This window comes from Drosophila obscura, unplaced genomic scaffold, assembly GCF_018151105.1.
Source record: "Drosophila obscura isolate BZ-5 IFL unplaced genomic scaffold, ASM1815110v1 contig_75, whole genome shotgun sequence".
In the NCBI taxonomy this organism is placed as follows: domain Eukaryota; kingdom Metazoa; phylum Arthropoda; class Insecta; order Diptera; family Drosophilidae; genus Drosophila; species Drosophila obscura.
The window spans coordinates 3,333,404-3,343,561 of NW_024542867.1; the positions used below are offsets into that span (position 1 = coordinate 3,333,404).

Genomic DNA, 10,158 nt, shown 5'->3' on the forward strand with positions numbered 1-10,158 from the left:
TATTTACACAACAAACATGGACGCATTTCAATTATTTCAATTGGTCAAAACAATTGAATACATATAAAGAATAACTAAGCAGAGCAATAGTATGTAGGTTGGCATCTAGGAAGTAGATCTATCTAGATTGCTTCACATGGATATGAATGCGGCTTCATTCTGCCATTGATTCATTACTTCATTAACGAGTTGACAACGGCGTTCACATTGATGGCTTTAAGGTCCGCATAAGTCTGGCCGGTGCCGACAAATACGATGGGCTGGCCGGTGATGTAGGTCATGGAGATGGCGGCGCCCACTTTGTCGTCGATGGTGTCGAATTTGGTGAGAACAATGCCGTCAATAATGTGCGGATTTTCGTTGGAGGAATAGTCGGCGAGGGACTGGTTGAACTTAACCAGCTGATCGACAGCTTCGTTGCCGACGAGAGCCTCGCCCACGAAGAGCACCAGATCGGGATTGTTCACCTTGATCAGCTTGGAGAGGGAACGCATGAGTGGCTCGTTGTCCTGCATGCGGCCGGCGGTGTCCACCAGAACTACGTCCACCTTTGTGTCGTGCGCAAATTTGATGGCCTCCAAAGCAATGCCGGCGGCGTCCTTCCCGTATCCCTTCTCGTACAGCTGGACCATGGTGCGGTTGTTGTGGTTCGCCGCCGGATGCAGAGCATTCAGATGGCGTGTGTGGGTGCGCAGTTGCTCGACGGCTCCAGCGCGGAAGGTGTCGCAGGCCGCAATCAGCACGTTGAAGTCGTTCTCAATTAGCCAGAAGCAGATCTTGGCTAGATTCGTCGACTTGCCCACCCCGTTCACCCCGCAGAAGATGATTGTGTACGGCTTGCCACCACGATTGGACTCTAGGGCATCGCGTATGATGTCGATGCGACGCTTGGGCGACAGAATGCGAACCAGCGACTGCGTCAGTGCATCCCTTACAAGGCTGGCAATGCTGTCGAAGGTCCCCATCTGTTTGCCCTCGAGGCTGGTTGCCACTGAGTCGCACAGCTTGACCGCTATCTCCGAGGCCACATTCTTCGATATCAAATGATCGCGCATCTTCTCCAGCGCCGGTTGCAGATCGGCCAGCGACATGGTCTTGCCGCCAACAATTCCTTTAAAATAGGACAGCAAACCACCTCCGCGCCTGTTCTTTTTCAGTGCCGCTGAATGGCTGCTCAAATCCTCATCCTCGCTAGAGTCCTCCGCGCTGTCCAAATCATCCTCGCTCTCCACATCCAGGTCTGGGATGACACCCTGCATGGTACCCACCAGCTGCCAAAATAAAGATAATCATAATTAGTTACATACAGCCAAGCCAACACAATCTCACAGCTCTCGCAATCTAATCATGTCTGCATATGTACATACATATGTATACATTGATATTTACACACACACATATGTACATATGACAGGGAAAGGCACATTTATGTTCGCAAAAGGATCTTGCGTTGGTTTCAGTGATGACAATTACTCGTCACAAAAACAAGACATCCCGACCAAACAAAACAAAAAAGCACAGGAAAACGAGATGGAACGTGTGAGTCGCTTCTGGGGACGCGACTCTACTTATACCCGTACTCAGTCAGTATATAAATTTTTGAGCTTATGATATATGTAAAATTAAAAAAAATTTTACATTTTACATTTTTTTGCTACATCTGTTATCTAAATCTTCATCTACTATGTATATTCTACATCTACATGTACCATTCAGATTCTACATCTTCTCCGCCAGTGGGCGCTCGCGTATATAACGAAGCAGAGTGTGCGAGCGAGAAAGAGAATGAGTAGCGGGTCTCTTGCTGTAGAAGGCGGGGCAAGCAACTGAAAATTAATTTGGTTGCTCCAGCTCCTATAGTCTCTGAGATCTAGGCGCTCATCGAGACGGACAGACGGACATGGCTACATCGACTCGGCTTTATGGGGTCGGAAACGTTTCCTTCTCTGCGTTGCACACATCCACTTTTACCACAAATACAATATACCCCTTAACTCTTTTTTGAGTACGGGTATAAAAAGGGATGAACATTTAAAAATAAAGGACAAATAGTTTGTTTTTAAATAATTAGACTTTTCATTGGGATTTAGATCGTATGTTGCATTGTCAATTATATAGTCATCCTGGGTACCTTCTCCTTTGTCATATGATGCATTTGTGCCTTTTTTGAACTTCAAAATTTAAAGTATTTACTTGTCCCGTGCTTTATGTACATACATATGTATGTACAATTATTGCAGCATCCACGCGTACAGACGTAAGCGACTTTGATTAAAACCGGCTCAACTTCGGCCTTCGACCTCTGTCAATGACACTAGAGTTAGGCCAATTCAAAAACTTGGTGGCTTCCAGATGAGTCCTTTTAATTTTTTAGCCCCAACCAACGGGGTTTATGTAGCGAACTTGCAGGCACAATCAAAACGGACGGAGGACCTTTTCTGAGTACTGGGAAAACCATCAACAATTCAATATTGGCGGCAATTTCTCTGTTCATTGGCTATGGTCATATGTATGCAGGTACACATGTATGTACTATGCATGTATAACGGCCATAGTAATGAACAATTGTTGGGGATTATCTTCATAAAGAAAAGATATTTTCTCGCAACAACATATGACTAAAAACTATAAAATACCAAGATGCTGCATGAGCGAACAAAACAAAGCATTACGCCCCGTAGACAGAGAAAGAGTGCGGGGTTTAGTTCTCTTTCTCGCCTATGCTTCGTCTCTGACCGCGACCCCATTGCCACACGGCTTCCACTGTCAGCGACGAGCTGAGCCAGAAGGCAAAAACAACGACGTTGCTTGTGCATGATTAAGCACATTGATGCTCGAGAAAAGTCTTGACTCTCGAGCCCCAGCGCAGCGTCGCACAATGTAGTCTTTAGCCTTTTCAGCTTGCTAAATTAATAAGTGAATGAGAGTTCAATAAATTTGTTCACGCCGGAAAAACTCAAGGTCTCACATCTCCTAAACTAAAATTATCTTGAAAATTAGATTTTTGAAAGCTCTTGAAAATTCTCTATTAGATGTGCATATTCATTTTTATCCAAAGCGCTCACAAAATTCTTTGACATTTGCCACCTCTTTTCGGCTGAGTCCCCACTGTGCCGCCTCAAAGATTTAAGCGCTGGCCAAGGCATTGACGAAGCCGAGTAGCATTTCGGAGGCGAAGGATAGCCTAAAAGATAATTTAAGTACTAGCCCCGCGCGACCGTACGAAGAAGCGTCAAACGAAAATTTAACGGTCATTTGGCCAAGCAATATTGTTGTAATTTTATAGTCTTTGACCTACTGGTTGATCCTACGGCTCCTACTATGTATGTACATAAATATATATATATATATATCTATTTAATTCGTGTAAAATAGGGCAGCAATACAAATTTCCGTTTTGCTTTCTGTCTACGCACACAAACGCACTGGTGTAAATGCACCCACATAAGTGGTATGTACATTCTTGATCAGCAAGTCGATATATTCTAGATATGATAAATCATAAATCCTAAGCTCTAGAGTCTCGAGCAACCGAGTATCTCAATATCAACCGATATCTCAGACTGAAACAGGCGTTTCTCAATTGGTTTCCTCGCCCCCCTAAAATTTCTAAATTCGATGTCACCTACAGATTCAAAGATCATAAACGATTCAATTATCTATCAGATTGCAGATTCTTGTTCCGATCGATCGGACAACAGACTGAAAACAAACAAAACATAACAAAAATATGTCTTTTAGCTGACTCCGCTGCACCCAACGCACTCTTTCATTTTCTTTCCTTGCTCCAACTTTAGCGCCACAGTGAGACTCGTGCTACTCGGCACTCACCTCGTTGTTGATGCTCTGGTACACAACATCCTCGGGGGAGTCCTTTGAACGATCGAGTAGGACGGCATCTTTAGAGTTGCCGCCAAGATCCCATACTCTGGGCTTCTTTCCGGCCTTCTCTGAGGCACCCTGCTTGACAGCAGTGCTTGACTTGGTATCGGCTGCCTTCTTGGTGGGCGTAAGCTTTTCTCGCAACTTTCGACGGTTTTCCTGAATAATGTCCTCTTTTGTGAGTGGCGGTGATGAGGGCTGCGATTTGGGCTGCGTCGGACTCTCCTGAATGTTGACACGTTTCTCGACTGGCTTTTTGTCATCCTGTATCATGGATGCGACGGTTTTCTTCGATTTTTGCGACTCATTGTAAGAGCGCATGGCCTTGGGGGCCTTCACCTGTTTCGAAGACGCCTCTTCGGCTGCAGTGAGCACGCTGCGGAATTCGCCTTCGAAATCGTATTCACTGCCCAGGCGCTCCAATGCCGGTATACTGCCGAACTTCTCCTTAAAGGCGAACTGCATGTCGGCCAGAAAGGCGTCCAAGTAATTGAGTTTGATGACCTTCTGGAAGACAGCCGCATATACCAGATCCAGCTCATTGTCCAGCTTAAACTGCACTGCCAGGTGATCCTCCTCAAAGTATTTGGACTCTGTGTTTCGCTCCTGCCGACAAACAACGAACAACATCAATCATAAATATGCATGAGATGAGCAAAGCAGCCACAGCCACAGCCACAGCAGAGCAACTAAAACATGGCTTACCTCCAGTATTACGCCACGTATGAGGCTGTTTATGCATGATGAGAAGTTTATTCCAGAGGTTTGCGAGTTCCAAAGTACTACGCCGCCCTTCGTGAATATCACTACAAAATCTAACATTTTAGCTAACAAATCCTGCCCTGCTATACAACGCTACGAAACTTCTTCTCTTCGTTCGAGCATTCCACGTCACGTCATGCTCGGTCTCTGCTGCACGGTCGCGCAACGGGTGGCAACGTCAAAATGTTTGTTTATGTTTTTATTTTTAGTCTGGCAGCGCCGGAACAGGGCTGGGTAAAACAGCAAGCGACATAGTTATATATCCTGTCCTTTCCTCTCTAGTTTGGTTTTGTAGTCCAGTTGGCGGCAGAATGCGGAATGGGAATGGCATTCACTATGATCGTACATCACTAGACTTCAAGTCCAATCTAAGCTGAAAGACAGAGATATCACGAGACACAATGATAAAGCTGTCATTCGCTATATTATATGTAGCTATTTCACGCTATATCCAACACAAGGTCTAGCCACTCCACTTGCCTAGAACGATGTGCTTAAGCTTCACACTGTTGCGAATAAAAAAAGTGCGACAAATCATAGAAGTAGTGGCAAATGTGTCTCGCATTTAATAATAAGCGGGTACGGGCACGCCCAAAAGAAAGCTATGGAAAAATGTCACCCATTTCTTTTTACAATTGGTTCTTATTGCTAACGCGATCGATCATTTCTTTAAATATAGAATCATGAATGAAATTTGAAATCCTTTCAATACGCTTTCACATACACATGAAAAGGGGGAAAGCAGAAAAGACATTCGCTGAATGCACATAGGTTTCTGTATATAGTGTAATGCCAGTTGTTAAAGAAAAAAATCTATTTGATGTATGCTAGTATTGATGATTGTTATTGTTCTGGTCCCTCGCCATCTGCTCCATTTACGATCCCACAATGATGTTGTTGATGGGGATGTGTATCAGCTTGACGAAAAAGCCAATGAAGCCCATGATGCAGAAGCCAATTGCGGTAGCAATGGCGATCTTCTGGAACTCCTTGCGGTCCGGCTTAGTGCAGCGTTTTACGAGACGGATGGAGTCCTTGGCGAAAGCGCGACCTGGTTCAGCGAACTTAACAACTTTGTCCATGTTTTTTTTTAATTTAATAGAAACTGAAACGAGAGAGTGGGAATTCAATCAAAATCAGTTTAATGATGCCAATTTCACACGAATCATTATACGAAGTCAGCGTCGCCGTCGACGTCAACAACAGTGACACTGGCGACGTGGCAGATGACGACGACGTCACAGGTGAAATCTTGTTGCTGTTTCTTCCTGGGAGGTCTTCGAACTGGATTTAAAACTCCTTAGACTAGAGTTCAATTGAAAATGTGCACTATTATTATGATATTAACTTAATTTCCTTAAGCTATGTGTACAGTTTTTGCATTGAAAATGCACTATTCGAAAACGAAAAAAAAACAATGTAAATGATAGAGACCGTATCGATTTAGCGGAGTAAGAATTTTGTTCTTTGAGGGAGTTTTCTACATCCAAATGTATGCTTTAATTATAAAAACGCAGAAAATAAAGAAGCACACACCTGCCAACAGTTCGAAAATTTTCACTGGAATGATTGGTTTCGTTTCGTTGTCGTGTCGGGCCTTATAAATCGTGCCCAGTTTTTATTCCACGTCAAAATGTCAAACAAGCAGAGTTGCTTTGGTAAATAGCGATAGATAGGATTGACACGATAGTTCGTGCTCGTTATAAAATATCGTCACGGTCACGCTGTTGCTGTTTTACTTTCCTGTTTTCTAGTGCTGTCAAACGATAGATAGTTGAGCCATCGATAGTTTTTAATGTTAAAAAAAAACAATCAATACTATCGTAATAGTATCGGGCTCAAATAATTATTAAAACACCATTGAAACCTTTTAGGAAATTGTCCATTGTAAAAGTTAAATGCCACCTGTCGATTTGTTTACAAAGTTGTCTTCGTATTTTAGAGCAGCCAATCCAAACATATCAAAAGCGCAACGACTGTAGCTCGATACTATCATGATAGTCGCAAACACTCGATAGTAGCGGATAGTAGCGGATAGCAGCAAAACTATCGATATTATCGATAGTGCCCTCGATGGTTTGACACCTCTACTGTTTTCATTGAATTCCTCTCTGAAATCGACATGTAAGTAACAAATATTTTATGTTATAAGCATCTTTTCCCAAGATGCGTGCGTACACTTATTTATATGCAGCATACATTTTTACATGCATATTTATATCATTTTACCCAAACATATTTATATAAATTTATATATATATATATATATACATATATGCAGCAGACATTTTGAAATGAGTACCCAGCCGAGTCCCTGCATGAATCCTCAGCAGCAACAAAGCGAGCAGGAGAAGGTAATTTAGAGAGAAGTATTTTCAACAATCACAAATGAACTTTTACGATGGTTTTGCGCTATTTAGGTGTACCAATGGATTAACGAATTGGCGCATCCGGACACGCGCGAGACCGCTCTGTTAGAGCTGAGCAAAAAGCGAGAAACTGACTTGGCTCCTATGTTGTGGAACAGCTTTGGAACGGCGTGTGCTCTGCTTCAGGAGATTGTCAACATATATCCGTCTATAACTCCGCCCACTCTGACGGCACATCAGTCAAACCGTGTTTGCAATGCCCTGGCCCTGCTGCAGTGCGTCGCCTCCCATCCTGAGACCCGTACAGCCTTTCTCCAGGCGCAGATTCCCCTCTACTTGTATCCATTTCTGTCGACCACTTCAAAAACCAGACCCTTCGAATATTTGCGTCTGACCAGCTTGGGCGTCATTGGTGCCTTGGTTAAGGTGAGTCCGTCCCCATCAATTCTCCATAATACGCAACTAGGTCTTCCGATCCTTCCAGACCGATGAGCAGGAAGTAATCACGTTCTTGCTGACCACTGAAATTGTTCCTCTTTGCTTAAGCATTATGGACAGCGGCTCGGAGCTAAGCAAGACTGTGGCCACCTTCATCATTCAAAAGATACTGCTTGATGAGTCGGGCCTGTCGTACATCTGTCAGACATACGAACGCTTCTCGCATGTGGCCATCACCCTGGTAAGTATCCATCGATGCCAAGTCCATGCTTAAGTAACGCATGTACTTACATATGTATTCCATATACTACTACAACACTGCAGGGTAAAATGGTGATCCAGTTGGCAAAGGAACCGTGTGCCCGTCTGCTAAAGCACGTGGTGCGTTGCTACCTGCGTCTCTCTGACAACACTCGGTATGTATAAAGGCACGATTCTTATGGAAATGCAACAAATCTATATTTCTTTTTATGCAGTGCTCGCAAGGCCCTCGGACAGTGCTTGCCGGATCAGTTACGCGATGGCACTTTCGCGCTGTGCCTGCAGGACGATAAATCCACGAAGCAGTGGCTTCAAATGCTACTCAAGAACTTGGAGCTGGGAAACACCCCACAGCAGATCGGCATGTCGCCATTGGGCTCCTAGATCATAGAAAATCCAAATCTCATTTGTCTTAAGTATTTCATGGGCATAATGCAGGTCTTCCGCACCCGCATTGCGCGCCTTTCAAATCGCTGCTAATCAATTAATTTCACCAACTAGTTATCATCTAGCCAGAACGTCTGTGTAATAATTTTTCACCAGGTTGCCTGAGCCTAGCCTAAGCCAAGATGTAATTTACATAAATTTATGTGTAGTTATGAATACAAAAAAAGTAATGTTAATAAGCTAAGCAATTTCTTTGCTATTAGAATATAATTTACAATGTAAATAAAGATCCCATACCGTGAAACTATTCCTCTACCACTCCCACACACGCAGGCACTCACTCATGCTTATGCAATTAGCATGTACATATGTATATGCAGCCATCCTGCTCTGATTGGCGTCAGAGAATGCAAGGCTGCGGGCTCTGGCCACATCTGAAATGCCACAACCATTAAAAGAGACAATCTGCAGGAACGGTAACGCACACGCTCACATACATTTAATATACAATAATTACAACAAATACAGCTACAAAATATACATACATACAATTACATGGCGCTGCGGGTGCCTAAAGAGACAGAGAGAGATACCACTATGTAACAGTAACATCATTAAATCGCCTACTAATACTACTACTACAATGCTCCAAGTTAAGGATATTGTACGTAGGGACACACATTTAGACTGTATTGGATTAGATTATTACATCGAGAAAATACATCAATAAATACGCATACTTATGCATGTGCAAGTCCCAAGATCATGTGTAATAGACAGGGACAGACAAAAAAAGCACTCAAATGTGCTGAGAAAATGTTTAGTTTCGAATTCCCAATTTAGTTGGTCGGCTTGGATGGACCAGTGACCGCCGATGCTCGCCGCGCCATCTCTGACTGGCCATCCGCAGTCTCAAGGTCGACTTGCGAAACTTTCATCTGCGGCAAAGCCAGCATCTGTTCCATGAGGTCAAATCCACTTTTCCAGATCAACAAGTGCGCCCGCAGCTTCAATTTATTGCGGTTCCGAATCAAATGCTTCTCCATGGCGAAGCCCTGGCGGGCGCAGGCAAAGTCACAAGCCCGCTGTCGCAGCACGGGGCAGATGTCGTTGTTTCCATCGCCCACATAGAAGACGTGATCGTAGCGGATGCTTCGTCGCAAGTCCTGTTCAATGACAAAGTGCTCAAGGACGCGCCCTTTGCAGAGATTGCTGGCGCTCAGCTTGCACTCGCTCTGCTGGTGATGGGGCCGTACCTGAAGCTGCCCGTTGGAGTCGAACTCGGCGGGGTTGGTGAAGATGGCCACAAAGCAGTCGGCCAGGCTGTGCGCCTTGACCCATTCGTCGATGAAAACACTGTTCGAGTCACTGATGATGATCATGTCGAAGTTGAGTTTCTTGTGTAGATGCTTGATGAGGCGCACGAAGCCCGGGACCTCGGGAATGACTCGGATGGTGTCGCGAATGCGCGCCTCCGTGACTTGTTGCTCATGCAGAAGACGAAAAACCTCGGACATGTACTCAGTCCAACAATCGTTCTCCACCAGCTCGTTGAGGGTCCGCGAGCTGACCACTTCCGGAGGAAGTAAATCCCTCACCACGGTGTCCGTATTTTGGGCCACAATTGTATGATCAAAATCGAAGGCTGCCAGTCGTCGACGTTTCTGCTTTTCCAGCCTACAGCAGGCGATGGCTTCAGCGACAGCTGCCGACGACGAGGACATCTTTGCTGCTCTTTCAATGCCAATAAAACAGGGTCTAAACAAAGAAGGTCAACAAAAGTCTTTTTTACATGGTATCTACACGGTAACTACACATTTGCTACATATCAACAACATATTTATGGTAGTATAGACATTTTTATACCCTATTTCCTTTAATTTATGTTAAAATTCTGTTTTCCAACCTACATACTCTGAAACCTAATAAATAATGACATTTGCCCGCATTGAATTAGATTCCTGTATATATTTCTCAAACCAGAGGCATATTCTCGGTAACTGCAAGAGTAAACTGCAAAAATTTCGTTGAGAAAGCTTGCAAATTTAGAGACTAGTTT

At 44.1% G+C, this 10,158-nt stretch overlaps 4 protein-coding genes across 4 annotated transcripts; 1 reads left to right on the plus strand and 3 right to left on the minus strand.

Annotated features, from left to right (window-relative positions):
• Positions 1-2: 2 nt before the first annotated feature.
• Positions 3-4,811, minus strand: LOC111072124 (signal recognition particle receptor subunit alpha homolog). The gene is made up of 3 exons (XM_022363787.2): positions 4,588-4,811; positions 3,832-4,488; positions 3-1,271 (listed from the first exon to the last, which is right to left on the minus strand). The coding sequence occupies exons 1-3, from the start codon at positions 4,702-4,704 to the stop codon at positions 174-176; spliced, it is 1,872 nt and encodes a 623-aa protein (XP_022219479.1). The 5' UTR covers positions 4,705-4,811; the 3' UTR covers positions 3-173.
• Positions 4,812-5,187: 376 nt separating this feature from the next.
• On the minus strand, positions 5,188-6,287 carry LOC111072128 (protein transport protein Sec61 gamma-2 subunit). Its single transcript, XM_022363794.2, has 2 exons — positions 6,181-6,287; positions 5,188-5,749 (listed from the first exon to the last, which is right to left on the minus strand). The coding sequence occupies exon 2, from the start codon at positions 5,724-5,726 to the stop codon at positions 5,520-5,522; it is 207 nt and encodes a 68-aa protein (XP_022219486.1). The 5' UTR covers positions 5,727-5,749; positions 6,181-6,287; the 3' UTR covers positions 5,188-5,519.
• Positions 6,288-6,724: 437 nt separating this feature from the next.
• LOC111072126 (CCR4-NOT transcription complex subunit 9) lies at positions 6,725-8,411 on the plus strand. Its single transcript, XM_022363792.2, has 6 exons — positions 6,725-6,768; positions 6,926-6,998; positions 7,065-7,439; positions 7,498-7,692; positions 7,776-7,867; positions 7,928-8,411. The coding sequence occupies exons 2-6, from the start codon at positions 6,939-6,941 to the stop codon at positions 8,094-8,096; spliced, it is 891 nt and encodes a 296-aa protein (XP_022219484.1). The 5' UTR covers positions 6,725-6,768; positions 6,926-6,938; the 3' UTR covers positions 8,097-8,411.
• A 154-nt stretch (positions 8,412-8,565) lies between these two features.
• Positions 8,566-9,884, minus strand: LOC111072127 (pyridoxal phosphate phosphatase PHOSPHO2). Its single transcript, XM_022363793.2, has one exon. The coding sequence runs from the start codon at positions 9,821-9,823 to the stop codon at positions 8,939-8,941; it is 885 nt and encodes a 294-aa protein (XP_022219485.1). The 5' UTR covers positions 9,824-9,884; the 3' UTR covers positions 8,566-8,938.
• Between the last annotated feature and the right edge of the window lie 274 nt (positions 9,885-10,158).

Coding starts and splice junctions, on each gene's coding strand:
- LOC111072124 (XM_022363787.2), bottom strand. CDS start 4,704: ATGTTAGATTTTGTAGTGATATTCACGAAGGGCGGCGTAGTACTTTGG. Junction 4,489..4,587: donor TACGTGGCGTAATACTGGAG/GTAAGCCATGTT, acceptor GTTTGTCGGCAG/GAGCGAAACACAGAGTCCAA. Junction 1,272..3,831: donor ACCAGAGCATCAACAACGAG/GTGAGTGCCGAG, acceptor TTATTTTGGCAG/CTGGTGGGTACCATGCAGGG.
- LOC111072128 (XM_022363794.2), bottom strand. CDS start 5,726: ATGGACAAAGTTGTTAAGTTCGCTGAACCAGGTCGCGCTTTCGCCAAG.
- LOC111072126 (XM_022363792.2), top strand. CDS start 6,939: ATGAGTACCCAGCCGAGTCCCTGCATGAATCCTCAGCAGCAACAAAGC. Junction 7,440..7,497: donor TCATTGGTGCCTTGGTTAAG/GTGAGTCCGTCC, acceptor CGATCCTTCCAG/ACCGATGAGCAGGAAGTAAT. Junction 7,868..7,927: donor CGTCTCTCTGACAACACTCG/GTATGTATAAAG, acceptor CTTTTTATGCAG/TGCTCGCAAGGCCCTCGGAC.
- LOC111072127 (XM_022363793.2), bottom strand. CDS start 9,823: ATGTCCTCGTCGTCGGCAGCTGTCGCTGAAGCCATCGCCTGCTGTAGG.